This window comes from Lycorma delicatula, chromosome 10 (assembly GCF_047948215.1).
Source record: "Lycorma delicatula isolate Av1 chromosome 10, ASM4794821v1, whole genome shotgun sequence".
Classification (NCBI taxonomy): Eukaryota; Metazoa; Arthropoda; class Insecta; order Hemiptera; family Fulgoridae; genus Lycorma; species Lycorma delicatula.
In genome coordinates, this window is record NC_134464.1 from 4,310,966 (window position 1) to 4,327,876 (window position 16,911).

The following is a 16,911-nucleotide window of genomic DNA, read 5'->3' on the forward strand; positions in this document are numbered from 1 at the left end:
ATTATCGGTGATTCGATACCGAACCCCACGAATAGCAAAAGGAACTGACTTTGTGTCAGTTGCACTTCATAAGATGTGTCCCCTGTTTGTTTGTTTAGGTTTTCATTCATTATTTTGAATTTTATCTTAATTAACAATCAATTTCAATACTCTTAAGAATCAAAAGACTTGTATAAAATATTTATTTTTATTAAGGATTATTAAAAAAAAATTTTTATTATTTTTAATAAATATTACAACTTTATCAGTACCAAATAATACTTAATTCATATTGAAAGTGAATAATCATTCATAAATATTCGATTGTTAGCTCGTTTAATCATTATCATGTATTTAAAATTTTGTAAAATTTTTGTACAACTAAAAACTTTTGTCCCAAAATACCTTACTTATATGTTCAAATAACCCGGTAGAAAATGAGATTTTGGGACGAGCGTATACGCATGCGCGCCGAATACTGTGCGCAATGCTACACCTTGTTACTTCATCATGAGTATTACCATATATTGGAATTTGTAAAATTTGAAGCATAACTAGCTCCACTAAATGAGTGGTAGAACTAAATAAAATGAAACAGCACATGCGCAGAGGTAAGAGTAGGGATAAAATCACGTTTTAAACCAATGCAGTAGAAATGTTCTGATTTTGTATTTTGGTCGTTGATCTCTATAAAAATTTTCTGCAACTGTCGGTAAATGTTTGCTTGTGTTACAAAAATGACCATTCTTTTGGTTATCTAACTTGAGTAAAATAAACATCGCGATTATAATCGCGCAAGTGTACAACGGCTTTATTTAGTTTCCAACCGCTCATTCTGCTGCTCTGAAGTAAGCTTCAATATTGAATATGTAATTGCATTTTACGCTGTAAGTTCCCGTATCCAGTTATATAGAGATCAGTGTAGTTTCCCGCCAAGTGATATTTTTTCATTGTTTGTCATTACTTATAGTGGTAGCTGTTCTGTAAGAATAAAAAAGGAAAAAAACAAATTGTACAACGTTAATTACAATTTAAATTTGTTTTGTTGTTTATTTAATCGTCTTAAACAAGAAAAAAAATAAATGGAATCTGTACTTTCAGGTTAGATTTTTCGTTTGCTGTTATAAGAATTATTTTGTGTAATTTGGTAGTTTCATCCGTATGTTTGCATATTATATTATCATTTACGTTTGTGATTTTATCAATCCGACGTCCAAAAATAATTGGCATTACTGTGTTCAGGTTGCAGCCTAATGGTTCTTTGTGTGGAGTCGTTTTGTGAAAACATTATGTAGTGTTCGTTCAGTTTTGCTGTTTTGCAGAAAAAAGTGTTTTGTTATTATTTGTACTACTTTATTTAGTATTAAGAATTGTGTTTATTTTTATTAGTTAATGCTAATGAAATTAAATTTTTAGGTTATGCAAGACGTTTGTAGTTGCTGTAACAACTTGAATCGAATACTTATAACATATTCCCTACCATCATTAATATATGCACTGTAAGTCGTAGTTAATCACTATTATATTTTGATTCATGAGAACAATTTTTGTTAACACAGAGGTAATAGTGCCGGGCTTGCTTTAGATTGTTTTAATTTCTTTTACTTTTTATTCATTGCATTTTACTCCTCTTTTTAGTGGATGTAAAATCATTCTAAGTTTTTTCTTCAAGGTGTTGTGAATGAATCCCACATAGCAGACAACTTTAATGTTTTTTTCTTGTAAGACATCTTACCGTTATTGTATTCTAGGGTAAGTATATTAACATATTATTGACTAATTTTTTGTGTAATTAAAATAGTTGCATGTTTTTACAAGGACACTATAATTTTTATTAATATTAATAAATTCTGTTCATTTCTTTAATATCTAATATATAAATAACTTGTGTTAGTGAAATATTGAAAAATTGAATTGCTATAATTTTTTTAATATATTACTTTTTTACAGGTGGATCATGCCATTAAGAATTTCAAAACGTTTGAAGAAAGAAAAACTATTCAAAGGAAGGAAAGAATTTGCTGTTAATTTGTGGATGCTTAATTGATATTTATGTCTGTGGAAGTTAGTTGTGACAATTGATTAATTTCATATGAATTTTTGTTTGTTGAAGTTTCATATAAATTTAAAAGATTGTTTAAATTTAATGTGCAAGGAACTACTTCTAATTTGTGTTTATGTAAAATCAGATAATTTCAATTTTTTTTCCATTGACATGAAGTTTTAATTATGATGGCATTTTTTGTACTTGTGATTGATTTTATTGTGAAACATCATAATCTGCCAAGTTAATTTGCTTGTCTATCACTTCATGGCTGAAAATTATAATTGTTTTTTAGCTAACTTAACTTAATCTTATATGAACAATTATATAAATTGTATTAATGAGTTCTTTGTGTACTTATTGTCAAAGCTTCATTTTTTAAAATCTTATAAAATTCTAGATATTGATACTAATTTTAAATGTTCTTTTATTAAAATATCTTATCGTAATTATTTTTTTATGTTGATAAATACTATAACATTTGTTACTTTTCAACAATGCTTTCCTTTTCTTTACTTCTGATAAAGGTTTTTAAAAATATTCTTTTGTCTGAAGTGTGCTTTTGTTCAATAATAATACAATAAAACAAAAAGCTTACTTTCCAAAAAAAAAATATTCTTTTTTAGTCCATCCGTGATTAGACCAATGACTTTTTCCATCTTCATCATCCCATTTTTGGCCCTTCAATAATTTCCTTCTAATCATCGGAACTGCATCACTTGATTTACATTACTTGTAATTTTTTAAGCTTCAGAGTACTGTAATTAAATTTTATGTTCATATAAATGTATTGTATAATTATACCATTTTCTTACATTTATATATTATTTTTCCTTAATATTTTCTGATAAATTTACATGTAATCAATGTTTGTTCACTTTTAAAACTACATTTCTTAGTATTCTTGTATATTCATGATGGCTTAGCCACAATGGGTGAGCATTTAAGTCGTCATAGTAAAGATAGTCATGTAGTAAGACATTACTTTACTTTTTTTTTGTATTTGCATTGAGAGATGATAAATCTAAAATCGAGGTGTGAATGGTGTATTCATTGTTTACTTCTATAAATTTATGGTGCATATAAAAGTGCACCCTGTTTTAGTTCATTTTGATATCTATTTAGATATCGCCAAAGTTAAAGGAAGACTGAAAAAATTATAGTCTATGAAAACCAAAATGTTATCTAGTTTTGATGAGATTTCTTCATATGCTCTAAAATTCGTGTGTGAACATATTTCTTATGTTTTTGCATATTTATGCAATTTAAGCCTATAGTCGGGTAAATTTCCAGATAAATTTAAATAGTGGTAGTTCCTATTTATAAAAAAAAGATAGCGATTATGTCAGGAACTTTAGGCCCACAGCCCTGCTTTCACAATTTTCAAAGATTTTGGAAACTAGTATAGTCAAGACCGGTTAACTTTCATAATAAAATTAATTTTTTCAGTGTTAATCAATTTGGCTTTCAGAAAATTTAAATTTAAGCACTGAAAACGCCTTATTTTAATTTTTCTCACGTTTGTAAATGACATCAATGAAGATTCTAACACTGTTGCTCTCTTTCTGGATATCCAAAAGGTTTTGATGTTGATCATAACAAATTAAATAAGATGGAGCAAGCGGATATAAGAGGTTTAGCCTTTAAGTAGTTTGGATCCCACTTATAGGGAAGAACTCAAAAGGTTAAAATTAAAAATTCACTCTGTAACAAGGGAGTATTAAAAGTCGGTCTCCCTCAAGGTTCACTTTTGGGCCCAATTCTGTTCCTAATTTATATTAACGACTTCTGTTCTGGTAAATTTCAATGTTATTTGACCTCTTATGCCGATGATACTGCACTTTTTTGAGAGAAAAAAGCTTTGACCGAGTTTTGAAGTCTATCAAAGAGGACTTATTTAAAATTGCATTGTGTTTAAAGTCAAAGAACACCGGTATCCACGATCTAGTTTTCAAATCTGTGTAGAAGTAATTATCTAGTATTCAGGAACGGTCGACCTGAGACTGTACAAGGCTGCACTTCATTTACATTCGTACATGTCATCCTCTGAAGTAATACCTTAGGGTGGTTCTGGAGGCTAAACAGAAAAAAAGAGGCTTTTTTGAATCGCCCTTTGACTTCTAACGACAAACTGAATGATTTTTCCTCTAATATTTCTATAAGTTATATTAATCGTTGAATTTCTAACGGGCCACTTTTGCTCTCATTTATATATCTTTAATAATCTTAAATCGATAGTAACTCCTAAAACAGGACTCTTGCTCTCAAGCGGTACCTAATTTTCTAAACTGTTACTTAATCACAAAAATTATTATTTCATCATAAATTATCGCACACGGTTTTAAATTAGAAAACTACGGTTACTCTTGTGAGCCTGATGTAGTAAGATTAGAAGCTACGGGTACAAACTGTTGTAGATCTACAGAATTATTTATTTAATTTATAAGCTACATCTAATTTGTAACTCTGTTGTGTATTTTATTGTTTGTCTTAAAAGTGTATTCTTAGGTTGGAAAATAAATTTTTTTTTTTTTTTAAATCTGCATGAATCTAGTTGATACTTAAAGGACCTACACAAACTTTTTAGGTATTATATAATATTGACTTAGTTTATGACATTTTGCATTATTGTTGTACCAATTTTAAACTATTTCTTCAAAGAATTCCCAACTATTAAGTCCAAATTAATTTTGAATAAATTTGTGTTTATGTATATATATATATATATATATATATATATATATATATATATATATATATATATATATATATATATATATATATATATATATATATATATATGTATGTATGTATTTTTTTAACTTAACCATTTTTTCATTCATAATATTGTAGAACCTCATGGACACACACACACATGTTCTCTCTCTCTGTGAGCTAACAGTTAGTTTTTTGCTTGCAGGTTTAATTTCTGCAACAGGTGGGATATTTTAGTTTTGTTGTGGTTGACATAATTGTTTTTCAGTTCATTTTTATGCGTCCATTAAAAATAATCATGTTCAGGTGCAGAAGAAAAATGTCTCTTTATTCTTCACTATTGGTTGTAAAATAATAAGATTCACAAAGGTTGCTGTTATTCGTGAAGAATTATGTGTGAAATTTACTAATTCTCCACTACTGACCCGTCACCACAAGAAAATTGCTTTCACCATCGACAATCTTTTTTCAATCATCATAACGCTCAGTATCACTTGTACAATTAAATCGACTCATTTAATTGTATTTTATGAAAAATTAGTGTAGCTGTTTTTGTATTTCAAAAGAAAAAATAAACATAAAACATACCGCTCAGTAGCGGTGGTGAAGAGTTAGTTAGTTCATTTAGATAGTGCTGTCGTTGAAATGCTTAGTAATTTTATAGATCTTGAATGTCGGTTTTTTAAAACCGATATGAACTTCATGTTTCACAAATAAAGTTTTTTTGAATAATTTTATGTAATACTTTGAACCGGTAAAACCGTAATGACTTGTCGGAAAGAAATTTGTTTTCGATATAAATTTAATCTGAAAGTCACCGGATTTGGAGATAAGCGACTTTTAACTCGTAATAATTTGAACGCTTTTAAAATGCCATAATAATTTTAATTTATCAGAATTCAAAAAGCCGGATCGCCTGGGATCTGAAGATATTCAGTAAAACGAAAAGAATGCTGCGAAGTATCTAAAACGATCTACGATCAAATATTTTTATTAAAAAGGTTTCAAGAATAATACGTATTGCAAAAACAACGTTTAACAAAAATGCTATCCTCGAAACCGTTAACGGCGTAAAATCATCCGGGAAGTTTATCAGGAACGAATCGGGAGACCGTCTTAGAACGTTGTCTAGTTGTGTTTGAAAAGAAGCCGATGCGGTTACAAACTTTGTTCAGATCGCCGGTGATTTTAACTATTACTTTTTTAATTGTAAACATCACGTTTATTAACAGCCAGGATATTTTTAGTCGGCTAATTTCTGAAGCGATTAACTTTACTCGGTTTAACCTTTTCAGATCAGGAAGCCAGTAAAGTGGCTCTGTGCGGTGACAGTTTTAAAACGCTGTTACAAAATCATTTTATATGGGATCTAAGTCGGTTATATTTTTTTATATTCACAAAGAAATCAGTTTTATTATACAATTTGAACTATAGTTATACGAATTAAAATGTTTTATTTGGACAAGAAAGAATATGACCATTTTTTTCTCAGAAATGTGCTTGTGTGTGTGTGTGTGACTGGTGTATTATAATTGCTATGAGGGTTACGGATTTATTTATTATTTACAAAACTAGCTTATTATATTAGCAACAAAACGATGTATTGAAACACATAATAAGTTATGTTATACGGCACACACAAAAAAAAAAGGAATTTGTGGTCATAAATGTGTCACTTTTATTTGAGGCCTAATAAATCTTGTCTGACAAAAGATATCGGCATCAATGAAACACATACCGATTCGTAATGAATAACAGTATACAGTAAAAATAGTTTTTGGTCAATCCGAATAGCCTTTTAAGTGGAGGGGATTTTTATAAAACGTAGTTTTTACTGAATTTCTTTCTTTATACTAACATATGTTACTTTATTGTGTGAGTGAGTACGAGTGAACTGCAGTAAGTAACTTACTATCGCAAACCGGCGTTCCGTTGGTAATATATTATTTCATTATTTTTTTCAAAATTACATCGGTTTTTTTTTATTCAGTGCGATTTTTTTCACATATAGGGCGTTTTTTTTAAATTTGTGATTTTTTTTTATTTGCCGTAATTTTTTTTTTATCGAGACAATGAATGACGAACAGATTAGGTTTGCTCTTGACGAAGAACTTTCAGATTATGACGAAAATGACAGTGACGACCTTGAGGGCTTGGACGACATCAAAAATACTGAAATTAGGAGTAACGATTTTTCGGAACCGCATCTCCTGAATTTTAGTAGCGACGATGATGATCCAGGTCATTCGATTAGTGATACTGACACGGAACAGAAAATAAATGTAGCCGGTTCAGTTCTACATCCACATGCTGAAGGAAACGGTAATATATTTCATGAAATCCATTATGGTTCTCCAGTGCAGTTGGATGTTGAAATGCAACCAGCTGTTGAATTTCCTCTCCAAGATGAGGAACTTGACACGGCGGAGTTACAAGAAAATCCAACTGACCGGGCCCAAAATGACGAAACAGTTACAGATGACGAAGGTTACGAGTTGGAAGGTCGTCTGCCGGTTCTTGGAAATCCCTGGTTAGTTTGTACTGATAGGTGTAAATATGACACACTAAACAGTTTGCCTTTTATGGGTCCGGAACCAGGTGCATTTGTAAAGAATCCCGACCTTTTGGCTAAATCCGCTCCTCATAAGAGAGGTCGGCCTAAGAAGCGTCGTAGGAATTTACACAATGTGCCTGAATATATTCCTGATCCCCGTATTCATGGGCAGACGCCGTTTGCCGTATCTATGTTGTTTTTTGGGGCTATCCTTGAAAAAGTAACATCACAAACTAATTTGTATTTTCAAAGCCGTAGACCTGATAGGCCATTACCTAAGGACAGAATTCAAGGTGACGTTAGTCTTGCCCAGATGAAACGTTTCTTTGCAATCATCCTGGAAATGGGTCATACTGTAAGACACACTTTACAAGAATACTGGTCGACTGACGAGGTTTCCCATTTCGCTTGGTTTGGGAATACATTACCGAGAACTGTCTTTCTTCATATTTTGAAGTATTTACACTTCACTAACCAGGATCCACCAATAGAATCAGAAATGCAAACTGGTAATTATGACCGTCTCTGGAGAGTACGCGAAATATTTTAAATTGCTCGTCAGAAATCTCGTGAACTCTTTAATCCACGACAACAAATTGTAGTTGATGAGGTTTTATGCGCCTACAAGGGTAGAGTCTTGTTTCGGCAGTATATACCTAGTAAACGAAAGCGCTTTGGGATAAAGGTTTACAGACTTTTCGATAATTCTGGGTACACATTCGATATGAATGTATATCTCGGGAGACAACGAGAGGAACAAAATGTAAACGAAAAAATTACTGAACGTACAGTTATCAATCTAATTGCAGGTTATGAAAATTGTGGATATCATTTGTATATGGAAAATTTTTTTTCATCCCTGCAATTATATCGACGACTGAAAGATGTGGGAATTCTAGCTTGTGGAACAGCTCGATCCAATCGTGCTGGAATGCCAGCTGAATTCACACGAAACAGACGTAAACAATTAGGTTTGACCAGACACCGGTTAGCCTGTCGTACGACACTGGATGGAATATCTTGTATTCTATTCAATGACAAGCGAATGGTAACACTTCTGTCTTCTATTCATGGGCCTGCTGAAGAGGGTAAATACAGTGTAACAATTCACGGTACAGAAAATGTCGTGAGACCTGTAATGATTGTAGATTACAATAATTATATGGGGGCTGTTGATCAATCTTATCTTCTGTCTTCAAGCTATTACTTACATAGGCGCATGACAAAATGGACGAAAAAACTTTTTTCCACATTTTTGATATGCTCTTTTTCCACATTTTTGATATGCTCCTTGTCAATGCTTATACGGCTTACAATAAATAATAAATAATAATAAATAATACGGCAATAAGATGGAGAAGAACCAATCCTTCTGATGGTTTCGAAATGAGGTTTTGAAAGGGCTTGTTTCATCATCTCCTACGAGATTTTCTGCACGAGGATCTTATGTAAGAAATCGTGAATTTTTACGTCTTGAAAGTTGTGAAGCAAGACATTTTCCTAAACGTGAGGGAACAAACAGTTTTAGACAATGCGTTGTGTGCTCGGCAAACGGCATTCGCGTAAGATCAGTCTGGAGGTGTGTGGCTTGTGAGGTACCACTCTGTATAGATGGATGCTTTCTCGTGTATCACACACGCCAAAATATCACCAACTAGGGGTAAGAGCTTTTTATTTATAAATTTATTACTTCATTTTATTTGTTTAGGTTATTTATTATTTTTCATCTATTTCATTCTTTTGTTTTTTTGGGGAATCTCCCATATTGCGATTTATATGTTGGTGTAAAAACTAGTGCGCGCTCGTAATTTCTTATTTTATATATTATATATATATAATATATATTACGATTTTATATACATAGTAACATAAAAAATAACTGTTGTTTGTACCGAATAGCTTGTAATTACTGGGGTAATTATTATGCGTTTCATGAACTCTATTGCCCCCCCCCCCCCGTGGCGTGTAACAGCAATACTCTGTTGTAAAAAAAGTTTTTTTACGTAATAAATGCTCTAAGGAAGTCTTATAATTTTTAAAATAAATTTTACATTATATGTAACGCTAAGAAAAAATAAATAACTATAAAAATTTCTCGAAACTGATATGCTAATTAATCTGTAATTTATGACACGGGTTTTTCATCATATTTTGCCCAACTTTCAACCGATTTGCTTGAAAGTATTTTTTTTTTTAATCAGCAAACTATGTTTCATAAACACAAATAAAAAAAAAAAAAAATTCGCTAATAAAAAACGCGGTAGAAATGCGCAAAAAAAATTCTGCAATTAAATTATTGTAATTTTTGTACGGTTTCAATTTTTTTGTTGTTACAGGCATAAAAAATATCCAATCGTAAGGTTTTTTTTTTTGTCAGAATCTGTTAAATCTCGTTAATATACTGTAATTTTTTGAAAATTTTTTCACAAGAGGGTAGCATAAGACTATGAAGAGAGGCAATCAGATACCAACTATTTTTGCGGAGCGCTAAGAAGCGCGGAGCATTGTGATGGGAAAAGGTTAATAGACGATACGAATTTTAGTTGTGTTAATGACGGTAAATTTTCTTTCTAAAAGTATTTTAGGTTGTTAGTTTCTGTAATATCCTAAACAATTTTCGGGCTGGAACGAGAGTCCAGCAGTAGTTATTAAAGCAGCTGCACCGCTTCTTACCTGTCGCTTACGCTTGCGTTTCACAATTCTAAGTTTTCAAATAAATTTACGTTTGCCGAGGTAAATCCACGGTAGAAAAATTCGATTCTGGGGAAAGCGTCAAATTATCAGCCTGCGACTCTGTTGCCTGAATTACATATAGTTTTTAAACGCGACCGAATCGGATAAAGTTCATTTTGGATTCAGGAAAAAAATACGCGAGTAACGATGCCGTTTTAAACCGACCGCAAAATTAGCGATGAAGTCCTTAGATAGATCAAAAGATACGTTTTGTATGTCGCGTGACCTGTCGATGACCACCTTAGATTTTGCTAAGCGTTACATTTGTTATTTTTATTAAGAAACGCATCGAAACCTATCCTTTCTGTCTATTTATTTAATCTATTAAAAAGAACTTTAATTACGTTTGCGATTAACTTTAGAAAATATTTGTACCCCTTAAAGTAAAAATAAATCTAACCGCTTCAAACATCTTAATTCAGTATTTCATACAAATTATCCCGTACTGCTTGAGCTCAAGCTAAAACACGCTTAGAAGAACCCTGAAATTACTTGTAGCCGCTTCTTTTGACGATGTTTTACCAAAACTGTCGAGTTTTAAAAAAAAAATTAGCGACTTGAAAATTAACTCGATAGATTAAGTTTTTTGTCGATAGATCGATAGAGTTTTGTCAACAAATTCACAAACGCGGTATATATTGAGATATCTTTTTCAGATTATGATTTGCGATGTTCAAAATATAATTATTGAATTTAAAAAAAAAAAAATGTTAAGAAATTTTCTTACCTACGTAGTATTTATCGTTGTGTTTTTCTTGTATTTTTACTACTCGCTCAGGACAGCTATTGTATGTAAATTTGTTGAAAAAAATAAATAAATAAATAGGTGTAATATGTTTTGGATTGTTATGTAAGTTATATTTATATTCTTGTTTACAGGGTCTAATCTTATCGAATTTTTAACTACGATTACGTAATGTAAATATATTTTATACTCGAACGCATTAATAAATTGTGTGACCGCTATTATCGGGCATACTGCCGTTAAATTATCCGTATAATAATTTTTGGAAAAAGTACCTGATCTTTCAGCATCTGTTCTGGTAAAATATCGTGTGAATACCGGATGCAAACGAGGAGTTCCAAAATACGCATCAGGCGCTTTCTCCTCTTTCTGCAACGTTCAGAATTTGCGTCCTTGAAAACCGACCTAAGATTTTGGTAAAAATAACTGTGACGTAGATGTTCTTTTCCCTTTTCCTTGGTTTGTTAACCGGATTAATTTACTATATTTTGATATGTAACGTGCTTTAATTATTAGACAATTACATTAATCGTAATGAATTATTTAAAAAATATCCATTTTATGTTTTCACTATTCTTAGAAATAAACAACCGCGCTGCTCGTTCGGTTTGTCATTTTTATCATTAATCGCTGCAAACAATTAATTTAAAGCGGTTTCAAATCAAATTGTCTGTCAACTAAAGCAAAATTACTCAAAAAAAGAATGTTGAATGAAATTAAAAATGCTTATTTTTTATAAATATTTTGATAATATATTAATTTAAGAATGTATTCTTGTTTCGTCTTCTGGGATGCATTAATTTCTTATTTTATACTACCCGCTCCAGTATAAGACATCCAAGTTAAAAACAGAATTGATCAGAATTATTTATCTGAGAGTAATAATACTTATACGGTAAGCCCCTACGGTGAATAGACTGAAGGTAAGGTATATATCATAATCCACCGGGTCGGTCTAGCGGTGTACGCGTCTTCCCAAATCAGCCGATTTGGAAGTCGAGAGTTCCAGCGTTCAAGTCCTAGTAAAGCCAGCTATTTTTACACGGACTTGAATACTAGATCGTGGATACCGGTGTTCTTTGGCGGTCGGGTTTCAATTAACCACACATCTCAGGTACGGTCGAACTGAGAATGTACAAGACTACACTTCATTCACACTCGTACATATCATCCTCTGAAGTGTTATCTAAACGGTAGTTACCGGAGGTTAAACAAGAAAATAAAGAAGAAGATTAGACTCTGTGAAGAAGGCGATTACGATTTTACTTCTCGCTCGATAAGCCTGGCGCGCGACTTCTTGATATTCTTGAGAACGATTTATTTCATTTTTCAGAGACGCTTGTGACTCTTGTCCAGTTGTCTACTTACATACACAGAAGTGTATTTAAATACTTAATTTTAGTTTGTAACACGCGTACGACCGTGTTTTGTCACGATGTGTTACGTTTAGAACGATGTACTGTTAGAGTCGGTGGGGAAAGCTTTCTATCGTTTAAAATCTTTTTAAAGATAAAAGGTTGTACACCGTAACCGGTACCCTTATTCCACATTCCTCGAACGAAATTTTTCTGCTTGCCCTTAGAAATGCAGTTAATTCGATCGAAATCATATTTAGGTTATTATATTTTTTGAGTCGTTTAATATAGATTTATACAAAACTTCTATACATCTGGCTTACTTTCAACCGTGTGCAAGTTAATATTAAGTTAGATCTATAAACTAATGTCGACTAATAAACTTTCTCAGGATGGATTATTTACAACAGCTCTGTTTATTGTATCGCCATTAACGTATCTGTACATATTGTAATTTGCAATACCTAACTAGAACCGGTTCTGACTAGCCGGTAACTTTGTATCGATTACTGTAATGACATGTTTTTATAATTCTAGGCGTTACGTTGACGTTATGTAACATGTTGGGTAATTGTGTTCTGAATTTTAAAATGGGGTGAAAAAAATGTTTTTCTAGCGAAGTATACTTTCTTCAACGGCATTATCAGTGACGTTCTAAACCGTTTGTTCTCAAAGCGGGCGATAACCCCCCTTGTGGGCGCTGAAGGCCTTCAGGGGGGGCGGTAGTAGACCCACAGAAAACAGAAAATTGGGGGCGTACCTTTTGGTAGGAACGTTCCTAACCAAAAAGAGGAATTGGCTACATGTTACCGAACGCGACGACTTCGGCTGTTTTTAGGTAAATTCGAGCCTGATATTAACAAATTCGTTAAAGCACCCTTCGCGTTAATGTAAGTGTAATTTTTCAATCGAAGGCTGTGTTTTAATTATTGTATTGTTATATCGAATAAGCTATCATTATTGATGTTATATAACTATGTAGATACAATTGTAATAGTTTGAAAGCAATTTTAATAATAATACTTCCAAATGCGATTAAATATGCGGTTTAATCGCTCTCGTTTAAAATGTAAGTTTCAACTCAGAAATAGGATATACCACGTTTTAAAACAATAGTTGCAGTTGCTGTTTTTATAACAGCGCAACCTAAAAACAGCAATTGTTGTAATGAATCGATAAATAATGAAAACCTGTGATGTTTTGTCATTTCTTTCTTAGTGATGAATGTTCTTTGCCGCTTTTGTGTTGTTTTCAGTTTTTCTGATCTAGTTATTGATTTTTATATTTTTAAAGCGCTTAAGTAACACGTTTTCCATACTATTACGGTTAATTCTTTGTAGGTGACCGTAGAAGGCTTCTTTTTACGATTACATCAGATATTTTCTCCGCGTTCATGTACAGTTCATTATCGTTCTTCTTTTGTATTGTTCTTAGTCTTTGATGGGCTCTAAGACCTTTTCAAGTATTCTTCATTATTTTGTTTGCAGGTTATCGACAGAAGTTTCTTGTTGTAAACGTCACGTTTAACCGCATGTAGAACTTCCAGACGAATGACTCCAGCGTCAGCAATGAGTTTGCTTCATCTGATAATTACTATATATAATTAGATTTATTTTATAGCCATTAAACAAGAAACGGAGTCCTTGGACGCATTAGGAGCGGCCAAAGGAAAAGTAAAGACCTTCCAGAGTAGAATGGGGCGTGAAACAACCTTACCTCACCGGTATAACTCTATTTCTTCTCTGCATTTATTATCTGGTTTTATGTTGTTGCATTAATCTTTGTCTACGTTTATGAAAAATTACAAACTTGTTTACAAAATTAAAGAACCGATCGTTTGATACGTAAATTGCGATCGGTGCGAGAGCAGGAGTAGCAGAATAAAATCATTTTAAAATAAAAATAGAGTTAATTTTCATAACGGAAAACGACTACAAAAAATAAGTATTTTAAATTTACAAAAGTACAATTTAAAAATCAAATAAATAATAATGCTATACGATCGGCCATCATCTGACAGCCAATCGTTACCCAAAATCAACAGCAAATTAATAGATCGGTTCATCGACTAAACAATTAAAGCGATAAAAAATTTAACAAATAAGCAGATGCGTGGTACACAACTGAACAGATTAATTTATTTGTCCCGGCTTGATTTATCTAAGGTGAAAAAGCCGCCGGGCAGATTTGCTTTCTCCGTGAATAATTCAGCCGGTCCCTCTGTAAATAGATTTGCGGGGCTGAGTGTATGTACATTTTGTTGAACGGTGTGATCTGATACATTAAAATCGGTGTTACGAAGAAAACGAAGGGATGTTACTCGCTTTTATGTACTAGTAATCCTCTTGTTTTTTTACGTTTATCGTTCTTGAAAACGGGTGTCGTTTTTTAAAGCGAATTGTAATCGATGTAGATTGCGTGCAACCGTAAGTTACGGGATGTGAATTCAACGTCAACTGCGCGTAAGATTTAACTTGTTAAGTTTAAATTTATTGTAAGTTTAGAAATAACTGTAATTAATTCGTTTAACGCGTTTTGTACGTTATATTATATCTCTTCGCTTTAATAGTAAAGCGAAGAGATATAATTAACAGAGATTAATAAAATTTATTACTTTTTTATATTATACGGATGTGAACTTTGAATTTAATTATTACGTTACACAGCCTTTACATATACAGACTCATATTGCGGGCCGTTGCACTGCGGCAGTTGTTTACGTAGTTGTAACGCGTAGTTTGTCGATCGGGGAGGTCGTTCGGAGCTTCGGAATGAGTGTCGAAGGCGGTAACCGTTAAATATATACAGTGTTGCCGGATTGCTACTTAGGGTATCGTTCTACACTGTTGGCCATTTTTCTATCCTCCCACCGCTTAGGTTACAATTCAGCTAACAAGGTCGACTCGCTTTTGACCGAATGTTCAATAAGCTCTATCGTGTTTTTGTAATCTGCCTACATTTGATACCGAATAATTAAAGTTTGTGATTTATCGAGAAGTTAACGGAGTTATTTATTAGCCGGTTTGTATTGCGATGGCATTTATCTTTCATAGTTTTTAATATTGAACAGTTTTACATATCAATACGACAGAAGAGAAAAACTTTCGATTCTTAAAACTTGTACGATATAAAATGGCGAATCGTAAGTTGATTTTTTATCGTGACGAATCCATTTGTTTATTTTGCGATCGTTAACGTACAACAGTTTTAAAGAAATTGCGATATTAATTATGTTTTGTAAATCGGCCTATTTATGTAATTATTCCTTATCTTGGTAATATTCCTCGTCTTAAGTCGTCAATTCATGTACAAATAATTTACCTTATTACTTCGATGCTTTAACTTGCGAAGTAAAAAGAGATTTTAGTCGTATATGTGTATATTTATGTACGACTATCGCACGTTATTCAAGTTTTATTTTTTGTAGAAACCCGTAGATGGCACCGCTTAGGCGTGTGTTAATTTTATTTAACGTTTAATAATTGTAATCTGTTCCCTCATGATAAAACTACGATTATACTATCTTGTTGACCTTGAGTAAATTAAAATTTCTTAAGACTTAAGATAGTTAGAAACTTAACAAATCTCGAATTTTAAAGGTAATGTTTTTGATAATTCTTACAGCGGCTCGTTTAACTTAATTTAATCTTTTTCTTTTCTTTTTTTTAGGAGTTGATGGCGGTTGATTGACCTGATTGTCAAGATTACAACTCAAAAAGTCAGTTCTTATATTATTAAGTACTTACCGTATTTTCTTCTTTTTTTATATTCTTATCGACTTATTTTCGTTGCGCCTATTTAATATTATATATATAATATAATTAATAATATATATATAATTTTTTTTTTTTTAAGTATAAATTGATTTTAATTTCAAATAGTGAATCGTATTATAAATATTAAAACGATTTTTAAAATTTGTTTTAATATTTATATAAAAAAATGATTTTCAATAAACGTAATGAACGTACCGACTCCATTTGCGTTATTGGTTATATATAATGTGTTACATTATTAAAAAATAATAAATAAAAGTAACAAGAAAAGTGCTAGTGGTTGATCGATTCTCGTTTGCATGTTTTATTTAACTACTTTTTAATAAATGAAATATATTATTTGTTACACGATCAATTCACGATTCTGTCTGTTGACTTGTGTTTTATCTCTCGCTTAATCCACATCACTCTCCCCTTCCATTCATTCCTTGCATATTGTTTCCGTTCCTTCTCGTCCCACCGTATTATTTTTTTAACCTTTTATCGATAACCTTCTCTTCTCCATCGATCTTTGCTAAAGAGCCTATAAGTTAAGATTAAAAAACATCGATAAGTATTATTGATCTGTTAATTATATATGTATTTATTTTTTCTTTTAATATGTAATACATTAGCCTTTTAAGTTATGAATTTTTTTTTAATCTCGTTACGTATTGTTTTTGTGAATAAATACAATACTAATGACACTCGCTTATAAATTGTCGAATAATTTTTTTAAATTTATTTTTAAGTATATTAGTTTTTTTATCGCTGTATTCCGATAATTTATTATAAATTTTAATTTTTTTAAATTCACGTACCGATAATTTAATTAAAATTTTGTGGCCGTTATGCATTATTTCTTATTTTTAAACAGTCTGGTTTACGTAGAAATAAACAACAAGGGTACGGGAGTTGTAATCCTTGTGTAATAAATACAGGTGTTAACCTTATAAAAAAGCGGACCGCTTTTCAGTCGTAAACGTTCTTATCCGGCTTTTGTTTTCTGTAATTTTATCGGGTGTAAGTGG

At 31.7% G+C, this 16,911-nt stretch overlaps 1 protein-coding gene across 10 annotated transcripts in view; it reads left to right on the forward strand.

Annotated features, from left to right (window-relative positions):
- Nucleotides 1-646: 646 nt before the first annotated feature.
- Nucleotides 647-16,911, forward strand: part of LOC142331370 (uncharacterized) — a 120,094-nt gene continuing 103,829 nt past the window's right edge. For 3 of the 10 annotated variants that reach the window (XM_075377231.1, XM_075377221.1, XM_075377232.1), the window contains exon 1: nt 855-1,080. In XM_075377231.1, coding sequence (XP_075233346.1) covers nt 1,062-1,080 — 19 coding nt within the window. In that variant the 5' untranslated portion in view covers nt 855-1,061. The other 7 variants (XM_075377226.1, XM_075377228.1, XM_075377222.1 and 4 more) reach the window with 7 other exon arrangements.